Genomic DNA, 16,550 nt, shown 5'->3' with positions numbered 1-16,550 from the left:
ATGGTTGCATAACCGTTGCCACTTTTCAGTTAGACCCTTGAACTTAGTTTTTTTTTTTATTACTCGTCTCACCTCAAATTCAACGACTCAACCGTTCTATTTGACGTCAACTGCATAATAAAAAGAATCACTAAAATGTCTAATTTTATCGAGACGATGATATTTTTTTAGAACTATAAATAAATGTAAAACAAACCTTGCGACTTTCAGTCATACGTTCAAATTTGAAATTTCATAAAACTAATTTGTATTTTTATGAAATTTATATATTTTAAAGACGTACTACGAACAATTATTTTTAAAGGCTGCAACAATCCCAAAGGAAGCCTAAGAGATATGTTATTGACTCCTTGATGAAGTCGGCACGATATCGATAGGACGGTTGACATCCATCTAATTCTGGGTTTTCTTGTAGGGTGGAAAGAAATATAATTTTTTGCAATCTCGAAAAGATTGGACGAGTTTAACCCAGATGAACTAGAATTGATCGATGAATGTAACGCAACGACTCGAACTCTCACTTGAGAGTGTTACAATTCAACAAGCGAAAGAATCTGAATAATGACCTTCACATTATGACCACCAAATTTGATTTACTTGCAGAACAAATATCATCAACTGATCACTCACAGTTACAGAACTTTAATCCAAATTGCATCTGTTAAATGATACCTGCAACGCAAGTAGGCGCCATTTTATTCTGTATCCTTCCATCTCTAAGCTGCAATAACTCTAAGCTGCAAAGAGATGACTGGAGACACTACTGGCTTATATAGTTAAAAGCAAAATACAGCCATCCATATGTACATCACTATGTACAATAGCCAAATCCTTCACTTATTATGGAGGTTTTTGCTAAGTGATGCAGATAAATACACAAAGTAGTTCGGGGAGAGAGGCGGGGTCGGGAATGCAGTGATCTACGATCTGCAACTCGGGGAAGAAAAATGAGAGTTTTACATTCACACCATTTTTTTCTTTTGAAACTGAGCTGGATACAATTGGCTACTTGAAAGCAAGCATATATATATGTTTAATATTTAAAAGGAGAAAAAAATTATGATCAAATGCAGAGATAAAGAAAGATGAGAAGAAATCGGATGTCTGTTAATTTAACCGATACGATTACCTTTACCTAACTTCTCCTTGAGCTTTAGTTACCTGGGAAGGATAGGATCTGAAAATATCATACGACGCACAAGCAAACAAGAATGCCATTGGGATGGCGATCACATTTGAAGAAGATTATTCACAGTGACTGTGACAGAATTAGTCCGCTGTAAATCCTGCAAAATGGGGGATCCCTCTGAAGCATATAAAAAGAGATGGAAAATGATATTGCAGAAATTCTTACTATGAATGTAAACTAGTGTTGAGCCTAACATATAAATTTAACATATACTTTATAAAACAGAATACGATTTTAAATAACTAAAGATGAAACCTAATGTTGCATCATAAGAATATTAATTGCTACATACCACAAACCTGTTAACAGCATAATTATGAACTACTACGATATGAATGTCTGAAATAAGATGGGATTGTAGAGAGGTAGAAAGACGGGAAGAAATGATTACCAGTGTAATGGAACTATTCATATTTCGCCAGAGAGAGCCAGTTTTGAAACGTTTCTAGCGTCGTCTTTAAACGAAACACAGTGTAATACTTTAAAATATAGAATCTCGAATCTTTTAGATAGGCATTGAAGGGGAACCAAGGAATATGGATACCAAGAAGACACAACACGAACCCGATGGAACATAATTTTCTAGAAGTCTAATACATTGACACAACAAGGACAAGTTTCTAAGTTCTTTTACTCATCAATGATATCTGAAAGTAATCAAATATGGTAAAAGAGGTTGAAAAAACTTGCTACCTACTTTGATTTCTAATGATATAGTAACTTATATCAGCCTATTTGAAAACATCAAAAGAACATGTTATTTTTCTAAATAATTTAACAAGTTACTAAAAAGACTCGAGCCAATAATACTCGTGTATTTTGTATGCTTAAGCTCTATATTTTTCACTCTTAAAATTTAGCTTAAGGTACAAATTTAGTCCTTAAAGTGTGGTGGTTATGCCTATTTAGTCCAAGAATTTTAAAAGTTTCAATTAAGCTTTGAATTTTAAGTTGTGATTTTATTTCGTCCCTATAGCTGACATTGGTGTAACAAAATGGTGACATAACATATCAATTAGACGAATATTAACTGATTTAGCATGTTGTGACAGAGAGATGACATAAAAAAGTACACAAGCAAGCAAAATAAGGTGGTATATGCAACATATTTTCTTTTTGAAGCAACATATTAAATCACCTCTTAAAAATCTCACCACTCTATTTTGTACAGTCATCCAGTTATTTCTAATATTTTTCTACCACATCATGCTAAATCAACCTATGCTTGTCTATATGCACGTCATGTCATCATTTGACATTTAATCATCTGTATCAACTTTAGGGACTGAGGAAGTTAAGGAGCGATAGATGCTCTAATGTGAGTTTCTTTCATGCATGAAGTCACAAGTGCCGATGCAAGCTCCATCAGTGCTTATTAAAGAAGAATATGTTTGATGAATAAGTTGCTTTTAGTGGAAGGTAAAAGTAGAGAGTACGGTTGCATAGTTAGTAGGGGAGGTTTTTATTTTTTTATATTAAAAAATAACTTAGAAAAAAGAGGAAAGTTTTATGCGGGGAGAAAGTCCAATGTTGCATAAAGAAGGATCTGGGAGGTGCTTTTGGAAGTAGGTGAGTTGGAGATAGTTTTAGGGTGCAAAGGGCGAGATACTTTTAGGGTAGATGAGTAGGGAGATAGACTTAGTTAGGGTGTGATGGGAAGGAATAGGGGAACGGATGAGTTGGAGGGCAATTAGAAGTCTTAATGTGAGACATAAATATGGGAGAATAACTTATCTTATTCCATACACCCGAGTCAAATAAATATAGACATATATGGAAGCCCTAAACTAATAATAGAAACATTTCAATAAGCACCGATATGGTTACATATTATCATTGATGAAATGTTACTATGTAACATTGACAATAATAATAGTAACATTTCATCAATGAAAAAATTCATATATGGAACACTAACTTCTCATTGATGAAATCTTATTATTACTATTATTGTTTGCAAAGTCATATCTCATTTGCTATTTTTTTTTTAACAAAAGTGCGAAATTTCATCAATGAAATGAAAAAAAAATTAATGCTCAAAAGTTACAAACTTCACAAATGAGAGAACAACGAAAAAAATAAAAGCATTCTAAATGCGATAAAAATCTTGGATAAAATGTCCAACAAAGAGGTTGGTGAGAGAAAATAAAAGAAGAGGCCTTCAAATGAGCCTAAATGAACCCATCTAACCAAAGAGGATTTTTGTTGTTGGAAATTCCTAGATTTCTTTAAAAACAAATTGTCAATGCAAAAACTTCTCATCATATCGATAAGAATGATGAAGAAGACAATTTGCACCTTAAATACAAGATAAGAATCTGAGGAATCGTAATAACAGTAACATATATGGAAACCACCTCAAGCACAAGGTACATGTGCCTTCTATAATACAAAAAAGGCTAAATAAATCCCTAGATAATAGGTAACATTAAAAATAAATCCTAGATACTAAGTAATGGATAGGACCACTTACTTCCCTTATTTAATGGCCTTCACAAGTTTCTCAAAATGGTAGCAAAAATCAATAATAGAGTCATTTTCACAGCTACAGCTATGTATTTTGTTAGGTCCATGCAAAAGTTCTTATTCATGGTTTTTCTCTATATGATTGTCTTTGTTGTTTCTAATTTTTCTTTTTCACTCCCTTTGGGAATTTGTATTCTTTGAACTTTTAATCATAAGTTCTGTATGGTTAAAATAATAATGTTAAATAAATAAACAAAACTACCAAATTTAAGGGAATATATTCATTATTTCGCCCCAAATTCATTATTTTTCTCCTATATTTCTTTTTGTGTCCATTACCTTAGTTTTAAGATCCAATAATTGTTCAACTTATGTTCATGGAGTCAATGTGTATATTATGTTTAACAAGTGTTCGACGTATATTTGTGAGTTTAATATGTGGTTAATCCATGACACAAGTGTAGGAATATCTAAGTATCTGATATTTATAGTACTTGGATGCTAGCCAAACTAAATTTTCCTTGCTTCAAATGGAGGAAATGGGAAAGCAACCGATAAATTTCAAGTAGTCAACAATCTAAAACCATAAACCAGAAGAATATCAGGAGAGATGAATTCGAATTTACCTGGAAAATTAACTCATCAGGGACATGAGGCAGAACTTCTCGTACTGTCTCTGCCATGGCGAGTATATTGGCTAAATTGTCATTTGAAGCACGAGGCACATTCATGTTTAAACCACCCGTACTACCAGGATGTCTTCCAACAACACTCCGAGGAACTTGTGAACCACCAGCAACAACCTGCGATGGATTGAGAGGCCAAAGGCCCCAAGCAGATTCTTCAATGGATGTCTGCGCGTAAGTTTCCCCAACAGATGCAAGATGTCTCATCATCATCTGAACTCTACCCAATCCAGCAGATCTAGCAGCATTTGATGGGCCAGCCCCATCCACGCTCTGGCTAGCCCAGTCATGCAACCAACTAGGATCAAGACTTGTGCTTCTATAAATTAAGAGAGAAAGATAAACGTGAAAAGGCCAGTAGAATATTTTTTTATTGAAATGGTGGAAATCAACTTGCCTATTAAATTAGAAGCATGTTGATAAAAAAAGGTAATCGACTAGGCCCCAGAAATTAAAAAGTTGCATGTTCCATTTGCTTTCATATTCTTTCCAAAGAACAAACTTATTGGAAGTGCTTTCTCCACAATAATTGATGGATGGAGAAGTACCTTAACCAATATGGTAAATAATAAAAGGATTCAAAATTACTCGTGCATGGAAATGAAAAACAAAATTTGAAGGCTCGGGACAGACCTCCAAGGACTGCCTTCAACAGTATTCTGTGTTTGATTGGGGAAAATCCCGGCAGGAAGAGTGGGTATAGCAGAATTCTGTCGATTAATTCCTGCACTTATCTGACGAGCAAGCTGCTCATCGTTAAAAGTTTCTCCTGCATGAGGATTTACATCATTTTCTTGTCGGCCTACAAAAAGTGGCTTTCGACAAGTAGGACATGAATAATACTCATTTAGACCTTGATCCAACCTGGCATGATATTTGCATTGTAATTAACCCACTGTTTCATATACTTGAAAACATAGAACTGGTAGCATAAGCAAAGCACATAATCATACCAAGATCTCAAGCACGCAAGATGAAAAAGGTGGTTGCAGTTCAACTTCTTAGCCTTGGCCATAGGTTCCTGTCATTACCCTACTTTATCATCCTTTGACCAACTAAAACCTAAGAGATAAAAGGTAATTAAACATAACATTACATACCCTGCAGATAGCACATTCGTCATCGTATGCTTGCAGTTCTTCAGGTGTTGCATCAGGAAGAGCTGCGTGTAGAGCACCTAAAGCTTTCATCAATTTCATGAAAACTCTAATACGCTTTATTATTGCACTCAATAAGGCCTGCTCAAATAAATAAAAAGTATATGAAACTATTTGCAACCGAAAATTACTATTTCAATGTACAAATGGTCATATAATATTTACACGAATGTGCAAGAAAAGGACTGCATCCACGAGATTAAATGTCATTCCATGAAGTCGCCATATATGCACATAGTGACCAAGTGCCATTAGTAATGTTGCCATGTCAAGGAAAAATCCCAGATTTCGGATAAGACTGCCTTTCAATTCCCACAACGAACCTGCCATTAACCCATTAGTCCATTACTCAGAAACTTTTGTTTTTGAAACAAGAAACAAAACTCTTAATTTAGAGACTGAAAAAAGATACAAACTCCACAAGGGAGTGAAAAAAAACAAAAACTACAAAAGATAAACAGAATCATCCCAATGTAAATAAATATCAAATAACAAAAGAATATCAGAAGATTTGAAAAAAGCACACTAAGAAGAAGCCGAGTAAATCTAAGATTCAAAGCAAGCATTGAGAAGTGCAACCATCATAGTGCCATAGGCTATGTAAAAGGGTCGAGAATAATCCAAGTAAATGTAAGCCTATAATCATCAAGAAATCACAGAAAAAATCAGACAAATAGGTTCTGAAAGTAACTTCACACGTCAAAAAGCTTTTACTAAGGATGGCCAACTATCATGAGAAAAATAACAAATCTTACAAACTCCACCATGAGAAAAAAAAAAAAAAAAAAAAAAAAAAGAAGTAACAAATGGAAAACTGAAAAATTACAACAGAAAAATGAGAGCATTCCAATTAAGATATAAATCCATCAAAGAATGATCAGAAAAAGATCAGAAAGAAAACACCATGAAGAAGCCTTGAGTCGAGCCAAGTCAAAAGGATCGAACCAAGTAAGATGCTTCTCATGGAAATCCACTGACTTAAGAGCCATGGAAGGAGCGATAAGAAGATGCAGAACATCATCCTTAAAAGCTCTCGAGAAGTTGAGCCAAAGAATCTCTTTTTCTTTGAAAGGGTGGCCCACAAGTTTGTATCCTTTGAGCGTTACTCTTTTTTCATTTATTCATTGACGAGTTTCGTTTCTTGTTAAAAAAACAGGGTAGCCAGCAAGGTGGAGTCCCCTGGGCAGAAAAGAGACCATTCAATAGCAGAAGATAATAAGCAGAGGCGCAGATGCAAGTGTTAAAAAGGTGCCTTTATCTTTTGTGTAACCTTTGCAACTGGACAACATCTAGGAGAAATGTAGATCTTTTCAGCCATTTATCTTGGGTAATTAAGCAAGTTCCAAAATGAAGAATTTCACTTTCTATGGATATTTTCCTCTCCAAATTGACTTTGATAAATATATTATTTGCCAGTATTTTTATGGATGCAAGGACTTGGGAAAGCGATTTTGTTGTGAAGGATCCACTATTTCTTGTTTCCACACCCAACAGTCATTCCACCAAGAGATATGTAAGGGACTGAGTTTCCAAATGAAGGAGAGTATGAATCCCAATAGTCATTCCACCAAGAGAAATGTAAGGGACTGAGTTTCCAAATGAAGGAGAGTATGAATCAAATAGATGAGAGAAACTTGGCATACAATCAGAAGCTCTAAAATCTATGATCCACATAAATGAGTTACTACAAGAGAAATCCAAGAATAAGAACCTGTCTGTGCCAAGAACACAGAAAATTATTAGAAGAAAAAATGGTCATAATAGTTTCAAGAGTTAATTAACTTGGTCCGTAGTAAATAGATGTGAGTCATAAAAACTGGTAGTGAACAGCCATTGAATGCTCTTGGCTGGCAGCAAACAACTTTTGAATCATTTCAACAGTTATGCCTTAGCAAACAAACTAGTTGAACATGCAAATGAACTTGAACATAAAAACAAACTTGCTGGAGAAATGACAAGACCATGACAAAAACAAATGAGCAACAACCAGCATATGGCGAGATAGACTAGACTTGAACAGACAACCAAACTTGGATTCATAAACAATTTTTGTGAAAGTCACATTGATATGATTTACCTCCATATTTACTTGAAAAGATGATCAATGATCAAGAAGAAATTAGAATTGGTTCCTATCTTCAAGATTTTGAATTCTCCACAATCTAATTGATCAAACTAGATTGATAATTCTAAAAACATACATTCTACACACAAGAATACAAAGATAGCATAAAGCTTGAGAGTGGTTAAAACTCTATGAGAAACCCCAAACCTTCAAATGCCCACTAAAAGAAGTTAGTGGCCATTATTGGCAAGTTCTTCCCACTATCTTTTAAATGCTTTACTAAAAGAAGATATGGCCAACAAGTTTGGTAACTCCCCCCTTTAATTGCCCACTCCAAGAAGTTATGAACTTAAAACAATAAATAAAATCTCAATAGAAATTATCAATCAAATGCTATTTGTGACAAAAATATAATACCAGCTATTGTCATGTTAAAAAACTTGGAGATCTGACAATTTGAGCAGTTTTCAGCTGAATGATGGAGCCATATATCAAGCAACTGAAAGCCATGAACCAAAATTGCCTGCAAAAGTTTCCATACACCAAAGGATGAAGTGTAAAAAACAATTATGAGCAGATCAACTGAAAGGCCAATAAGTACACAAATAGAAACCATCATCCTGAAAATTTCCAAGAAATTTACCTGTAATGTCTCAAAAGCAATGCTTAAAGGCTCAAAAAACAACAAGAGAAACAGAGGTAAACCCAGTGTTCGATATATCATCAGACAAAATCTTATCCTGCAGAAACAAGGAAAAGATAGGGGCATATCCTCAGTTACTCGATAATAAAAACTTCAAGTGCATGCCAAAATTAATAAATACCTGTTGTTTCACTTTTAAAATTATTTTTTCTATGAAACCGAGTGTTCATTAAGAAAAATGAAAGAATGTTTAGATATACAAAAAAAAAAAAAAAAAACAAGCCCACGAAACAAAAGATCACCTGCGAGGAAGGACTCAAATTCACGAGAATAAGACCCAATCCTTCTCCACTCTCTCTCTCTCTCTCTCTCTCTCTCTCTCTCTCTCTCTCTCTCTCTCTCTCATTCTCTCCCTCAATCCCTCCTAACGACTCGACTCAATGCCTCCATGTCCAATACAATAATCCCCTTCCCTCTGGATAAAATTAGACAAAATTTTAAGAAACCACTATCAACTAGAAATTAACATAGACTTTAAAAAAGAAACCACTCTCCAAAATAAAATCATCAAGGAACAAACTTTTCAGTTCATAAACAAAAATGTTAAAAAATTAAACAAACTCCAATAAGGAGTGAAACAAGAGAAAAAATAAAAATACACTAAGAATGGAAATGGTAGGTTCATTCACAGTGACATTAAGTACACCTCTAGCGTAGAAGTCTTGGAATAACTCAACAGCGTCCTTGAGCATTATTGAAAAGAAAATTTTTCTTCCTTTCTGAAGGATTGTGGCCTTCAAATCTTTGAGATCAATTCCAGAGGTTGGGCTTTTGGCCTTCAGATGAATCTTTCGTTTTGCTCTTTGATTTTCAGTTATTGAATGAAGTTGCTGCTTCTTGTGGATTTCTTCAGAGTTGAGTTTCGCATTGATTGGGCTGTTTGGTTGTTTGTTTTATTCTTTGCCTTTGTGGTATCGTGAATTTATCCTTGGCTGTTGCTGCCTTTCTTCCTTTTCTGTGTTGTTTCAAGCTGGTTTATGCGGTTTCTGTTCAAAGCTTCAGTGGTTTGAGGAGCTTCCCTTAAAAATTCAGCTTTTGTTTGAAAGCTCTCTAAGAGTTTTTGGTGCTTTTAGTCTTCTGTTTTGTAGTTTTTATTGTTAGATTGCTCTTTGGTTCTTTTATTTTGTTTGGTTTGTTTGGTTTCTTCTCAGGCTCTAGTAATCTTAGTCTTTTCGTTTTTCCTTTTGCCCGCATTTGAGCGTTTGGAACTTTTTTCTTCCTTTTCGTAGATTACGAAAAGTTTGTCACTTTTTCAAAAAAAAAAAAAAAACAATAACAAGAATATACTTCATACCATGCCTGAAATATTATATATTATTTTTGGCAAGGAAAAATACTATTATCACAAATACAAAATAATATAAATATCTAAACAGTATAAACACACTTATTTCATAAATGAAGCATAAAACTCTGAGTCCCCCAAATTTTGGATACCTTTAAGCTAAGAAAAAACATTAATCATTACCCAGAAAGGTCGACAAAGAGGACCAGCAATAATACAGAATATACGCGGAAATATGTCCATGATGTGGCAGAAGGTGATGCATTCAGACGTTCAAGACGATCTCTAGCCAATGCTTGAAACATCTGTACAATATGTTGATGCAATAAGCCAAGTATTTGAATGAAACTTACATATCAAAATCCAGAGTAAAAGTAGCAGTATTTTACCTTCAATGAACATAAGACAGCCAACCAGATAGACCACAATGCAGCATGATATTTTGTTGGAGGAACAACCAGAGGAAGAAATGTTCCCTGTCCCATGTTCATTAACAAATAAAAATTTATGAAATCGTAAACATTCCCCCATATATTTAGCATATTGCATTCATCCGTATGCGTACAATCTGACGTCTATGTGTGTGAACTATGCATATGTAGGTATATAGGTATTACAAATGAAGAGAAATCCTCTCACAAAGTAGAAAGTTTAAATAAATAAATAAATAAAATTAAACATTAACGAAAAAAAGAGGCATAAACTCCTCCATCTCCCGCACTGGTACATTGAGGCATACCATGATTTAACAACTTCAGAATCTTTTCTTAACTTTGCTTAAGAAACAAATATTCAATGAAAAAAAGAAATTTACATCAAGAGTTAGAGAACAATGCCTGAAATAGAGTAGTTAGAAAAAAAAAAGCTTTAATTAATACACCTAGAGGAAGAATAATTGGTGTATATATAAGAAACACCGACGTTCATTATCAAAAGAGAAGTTCAAAAAGATGAAGATGAAGTATCCCTGCCCAAGGGGACAACAGAGAGGCTTCCCTGTCGTCAAAGATATGAGTGAAAGTATCCATGAGGAGGCATGAGGAGGCTTCCCTGTCGTCAAAGGAGGTTTCTCTTAGCCAAAGAAGATGGGGAAACCTCCAAGAAATGTAACTCAAGGATCTTATTGTGATTCAAAAGTGTCTAATACAATATAGAAAACCCACTATTTATGAAGGATTTAACAACTAACTATTTAAAAAATTAAAAAACTTAACCAAAACTAATAAACTAACTCACTCCATCACTCTCCTTCAAGCCACCCTAAAAATCTCCCTACTTATTATTTATCCCGTTTTCCATTGCCAACTAAAGTTGGACAGTCCATGACAGTCCATGGAGAAACTCCTCAGAAACTCTAGCCTTCATCTTGTAAATGAGATAAAGTTTTCCTCCCCTTGGACCAAGGGGGTTACATTCACTGTTTAAGGGATAGAAATCAGGCTTTTCTTGCTAAATGGATTTGGCACTACCACAAGGAAAAGTCAGCTCTATGGAGGAGACTTATTGGTGCTAAATATGGGCCCTCAGTTCTAAATGCTTATCATAGAGTAACCTCATTAAATTCTGCCAAAGGACCATGATATTCGAAGCAGCAGGGACTTGTGGTCGATCGGAACTGAATTGACCTAGGGAATGGGGCCTCTACCACCATCTTTTTGAAAGACAAACGGACTGCCAATGGTTGCTTGGCCTCTCGGTTCCCTTTCCTTCATGCTTTGTCTCTCCACAAAGAACCTGTGACGGATATTTGGAACACAAACCTTTGTTTTTGGTCCTTAAAGCTTTGTAGATTTCTCAAAGACGAGGAAGCTTTTGAATGAGTGGAATAAAATGTCCTTTCACCCTTGCATCGCTCAAGAGAACAATTGGGTGGGTTTCTGGAAATAATGGTGCATTCTCCATAAAATCTCTTCTCCTTGGTATCTAAGGAGAAAGGTTTACACGCCCCCTTCTTGCAAAAGCTATATGGAAGAATCATTATCCAAGGAAAATCAAATTCCTTCTTTGGGAGATGAATCATAATCAACGTGTGCTTTGCTGCATTGACATTTGCCTTATTTGGTTCCTTCTCTTCATTGGTGCAACCTCTGTAAGGCTATTGTCGAATCCCAAAGGCACATCTTCCACACTTATGCTTTTTCCTGGAATTTTTGGAGCAGAATTTTCCTGGAATTTTTGGAGCAGAATTTCATCCTCCTTCAATTGGACTGGTTTTTCCTCCTTTTGAAGCAAAGCAGTTTTTTAAGTTACGTACTGCTGGGTCATCCTTTCAGAAGACAGAAGAAATTGTTGCGGCCGAACATTGTGAAGGCTTTTATTTGGGCTCTTTGGAATGAAAGAAACCAAAAAATCATTGCTGAAAAGGACCGTATCTGGAAGAATTGCTTTGACCATGTTATATTTGTTGCTTCACCTGGGTGTAAATTGTCTCCATATTTTAGTTCCCGTAGTTAGGCTTCTCTTTTAACAAATTGGAGGAGCTTTTTGGTATGGGATTATTTTCCTCTTTGGTAAATTTCATACATCAATAAAATTGATTCTCTTAAAAGAAAAAGATATTACAGGCCAATGCATTATAAATTTTTAATGGATTTCAACCATAACTTTCTTTATAAATTTTCAATATCCACACATATGATTTGAGATTATAGACAAAACAATTCATAGGCTAACATGCAAAATTCATTGCCTTCAAACACAGCTACCGTAAATGTGCAAACAGCAATAGGCTAAAGCCAAGTGGAAGTAAGATCATGAGATGAACATCAACAAGAGGTAAACAATCTCTAATTAACTAAAACCAAGAATAATTTGTTCCCACCTCAGAGGACCCGAAATGCTATGCAAAATAACACAGCTAAGAATTTAAAGGAGATAAAATTGGAAAATACTAACCTTGTAAATGATATAATTAACAAGACGTTCCACCAGCTTCCGACTTTCTGATGAATACAGCTCAACAAAAAATATGGTCTGCTGACAAACAAATCTATAAGCATCAAAACAAACATCTTGGGGGAGAATACAAGCAAGAATTAAAGCACTGCTTCTACTGAATAGTCATCATCTTACCGTAGATAAAATTATGGGAAAATGAGTGAATGGTGACTTGAATTTGCATTCTAGAAATTTTTAAATTTATAAGTAGTCTCAAATACCAAGTTTATTTTTTGCATGCTAACAGAAACTCCTGGATTATTATACCCCATTAAATAATTGGCCAAAAGGCCCAAGGCCATCCCTAAATAAATAATTGGCCATAGGAAAAAAGAAAACAAGAAGAAGTTCAGTGATCCTTCCTAAACCAGACTGCAAATATTACATAGTATAGCGGCGTTGAAATTAAGAGTTCATAGCTGCTCACTTCCTATGCAACACAAAACTCCCAAAATAAATAACAAACTTACCTTGAGAAATAGCATGAGTAGAACAAACACATTAAGTGCAAAATTAGCCAGCAGTCCTACAGTGACATAGGAACTTAAGAGCAAATCAATGACACGGCCAGCATTCTCTGTCTGAAAAGGATTTTCGCCAATTACTTTCTCTGATCTCAGGTTATCTATCGATAGCTCAGTCCATAACTGGAGACCAATAAAACTCAACACTGTACACGCCGCAGAAAATGCTATATAGCTGACACCCATTGATGTTAGTTTCAGCAACGTTTCTAAGATCAAACTCTAGGAAAATCATCACAATGGAAGCTGCATTGTTCTTTGCCACTAATACCCAGCATCATCAACAGAGCATGGAACACAACAAACTGCCTAGCTATATAATCTCAGCTTCTGAATCAATTAATTAGTTGCAACTCTCCAAGCCAAAAAACTAGTACCTGTCATAATTGACATAAGTCGAAATGATCACATATAGACAGAGAATTTCTCAAAAAAAAAAAAAAAAAAAACCCAAGTAAGGAAACCCCTTGATTAATTTAAGTAACACAAGAGTAAGAGATATAGCCGTAAGCATTCAAAAGACTCACTCAATGCCATGATTATTCGATAAAGTAAAATCTCTAGAAGAAGGTGAGAATTAAAATTAATTGATCAAATAGAGTAGACTGTAAATTCAATCAGCATCAACAACAAAAGGAGGGACATCCCGGGAGGAGCAATATTGCTCAAAACATCAAACCACTATGCAACAAATTCAATCAATCTGAGATTACATATCGTAGAAAATCGAAATCCGGTTTCAAAAACTCATAAATCATACAAAATAAGAAGGATACAGAAAGTCAAGGCAAACAATTCGACCAATTGACAGAACTTTGAGGAATGATCAAACTGACAACGAGAAAGCAAACACGATTAATCAAATGAAGTAGTCGGGGAAATCAGGGACCTGATTCGATCAAGATGAAGCTCGTTAGCGTCGGTGCAAGTCTCCGTAATTGTAAATCGCCAGCTTCGCATTTCCCAATGAGAAATTTCCGATTTTTTCTCTTTTTTTTTTTTTTAATACTTATTTCTTAAGCAAAATACTTTATTTATTTTGGCGGGTGTACGTGCGTCAGATGCTTCACTTCTTCTTTCCTCTCCAATATAATTTATTTTTATGGTAAATTTAATATAATTTATTTTTTAATTATAAAGATTTCCATTTTTTAATTACCATATAATAATTACTTTAGAGATTAAAAAAAATATTATTCTTCTAAAAGGAAATATGTGTAATATGTGTATAATGGAATTTGGTACAAATTATTTAAATTTATATTTAATGGAATTCTAAAATTTTTATTTTTGTCTAGAATATCTATGAATTTTAATAATTAAAAGTTTATAGACTAAGTTTTTAATTTAAACTTAATTTAAAAATATCTAAATAAAAAACATTTATTGTCGACTATTAAATTTTAAATTTAATTTTGGATGAAAATAAATAAAAATTTTAAGTTTAGATGTTTATTTTATTTATGGGGTCGGGGTTCTATGGGGACCTATCCCGAATAGGGAGGAGATTCCCGTTTAGATAGTAAATGGGGAGGGAGTGGGAAATGTTATAAATAGAGCTAGTGATAGGAGGATATGCTTTGTCTCCGTCCAATTCCCCACTCCACTTAATATAAATATATTTTCTGACGCATTTATATATATATATATGTGTGTTTTTTTTATTATATTAAAAGAAATAAATTAGTTTATTTCAATACTTTAATTATAATATTTAAACTAAAAACTATGTCATAAATTTTTTGTTTAATTATTAAAGACGATGTATATTTAGATTTTAATTTTTTGAATAAGAGTATTACGACGATATATTTAATTTGATCTCGTCTAAAATAAACGAAAAAATTAATAGAAATGGAAATGAAATAGGTGGTGGGTCTCCATCCTACCCGTAGACATCTCTATCATGGTTCTAGTAAATTAATTTAAAAAATAAAAAATAAAAAATAAACATAACTTTTTCAGGAAATTAAAAATAATATGACCTGTTGTTTGAATTTGGTTCCTTTTCTTTTATATTAAAAATTATTTATACTTCTATTGAAAATTTTAAATTATAGTTATTGTTTATTAAACTTTAATTGAAAAATCAATGTATCCTTTAACTCATCAGACTTTTTTAAACAAAATAATAATAATAATAAACTATTTAATAACAAAAATAAAAATAAAAAATAATAATTTCAAGAATTTATTTAGGACGATGTTTAGGAGAGTAAAATTCTGGTCGTATTTTCAATACAATAATGGAGTGTGTGTATGTGTGATATCTCCACATGACAAGGTTCGATTAGAATCTTGAGCCCTATAAAGTTGACGAAAAAGTTGTATATATGTATATATGTATGTATATATGTGATATCTCCATATGACAAGGTATGATTAGAATCTCGTGCCCCGTAAAATTGACGAGAAAGTTAGAAATTCTCCCATTCCCATTACTTTTGTTCTACCCAAATTATCTGATGGTTCAAAACTCGAGAACAATATTTATTATAGCATTGTTGCGCTAAACACAAAAGGCTCTAACGAGCAAGAAACATGGACATGTTGTAAAACGTACTAGCTTTACAACACGATGTTCTTATATGTCAATTACACATTGTTCAATAATACACTAATAACTTCATCAAAGTCTTGGGAATATTTTTCCACCACAATTTGCTTACGTCACTAGTTCTTTACGGGCCCCGATTCACTGTTCATGCGCATACATGTTATAAGGAGATTCACACATTCTTTCGAGAAAAAGCTAGCTTCTACTAAAAGCTGGTTCGAATACATGTTCTTTTCAAAATAAAGTTGGTCAAAATAAAGTAGATATTCTCTTATTTTTATATAATAATAAAATATTAAATTGTGTTTGCGAGTAGATATTGTCTATTTTGACCTTATTAGAGAGATTTTTATACCTAAAGAATGTTTCGTTCTTGTCTCGATTTTATTTTTTTTGTTCTAAAAAGACGTAAATGTAATTCAAATGAAATTATAATTCAATATAGGAACAAATTAAAATTTAAATGAAGAATTTCTTGAAAAGCTAGCCTAAGGACTAGGTATGGATCAAGCTGGTCCTGCAAGAGAATCGCAGCCGTTCAAATCCTCCAGCACAAAGATTCAAAAGGTGGCGATTTTGTGGAATCCTTGGCTTTTTATTGAATCCTCCAACCGATCTTTCTTTATTTTTATTATTGTTCGTTCCCTCGTTCATGGAAAATAACATATTCACCCCCTTGAGACCTAGCGTCCTCTCTGACACAACGCTCGATATATAACTCTAATACCATTTGTAACAGCCAAATTCCACCGTTAGCATATATTATCCGCTTTGGCCCGTTATATATCACCATCAATCTCATAGTTCTAAAAACACGTCTTCTAAAGAGAGAGAAACGAAACATTCCTCCTTAATAGACGCGTTCCAAAAACATTGAGGGAAAGTCTAAAGATAACAATATCCACTAGCAGTGTGTTTAGGTTGTTACAACTAGTAACAGAATCAGACATCGAGCAGTATGTCAGCAAGGATGTTGGGCTC

At 33.9% G+C, this 16,550-nt stretch overlaps 1 protein-coding gene across 1 annotated transcript; it reads right to left on the bottom strand.

Annotated features, from left to right (window-relative positions):
* Nucleotides 1-748: 748 nt before the first annotated feature.
* LOC111795351 (E3 ubiquitin protein ligase RIN2) lies at nucleotides 749-14,057 on the bottom strand. The gene is made up of 13 exons (XM_023677708.2): nucleotides 13,902-14,057; nucleotides 12,959-13,389; nucleotides 12,447-12,524; nucleotides 9,941-10,027; nucleotides 9,735-9,856; nucleotides 8,207-8,303; nucleotides 7,981-8,086; nucleotides 5,664-5,821; nucleotides 5,442-5,579; nucleotides 5,295-5,362; nucleotides 4,975-5,205; nucleotides 4,282-4,660; nucleotides 749-1,286 (listed from the first exon to the last, which is right to left on the bottom strand). The coding sequence occupies exons 2-13, from the start codon at nucleotides 13,196-13,198 to the stop codon at nucleotides 1,230-1,232; spliced, it is 1,761 nt and encodes a 586-aa protein (XP_023533476.1). The 5' UTR covers nucleotides 13,199-13,389; nucleotides 13,902-14,057; the 3' UTR covers nucleotides 749-1,229.
* Between the last annotated feature and the right edge of the window lie 2,493 nt (nucleotides 14,058-16,550).

This window comes from Cucurbita pepo, chromosome 5 (genome assembly GCF_057944985.1).
Source record: "Cucurbita pepo subsp. pepo isolate OVF chromosome 5, ASM5794498v1, whole genome shotgun sequence".
NCBI classification, from domain to species: domain Eukaryota; kingdom Viridiplantae; phylum Streptophyta; class Magnoliopsida; order Cucurbitales; family Cucurbitaceae; genus Cucurbita; species Cucurbita pepo.
This window is presented reverse-complemented; position numbering and strand designations above follow the sequence as displayed.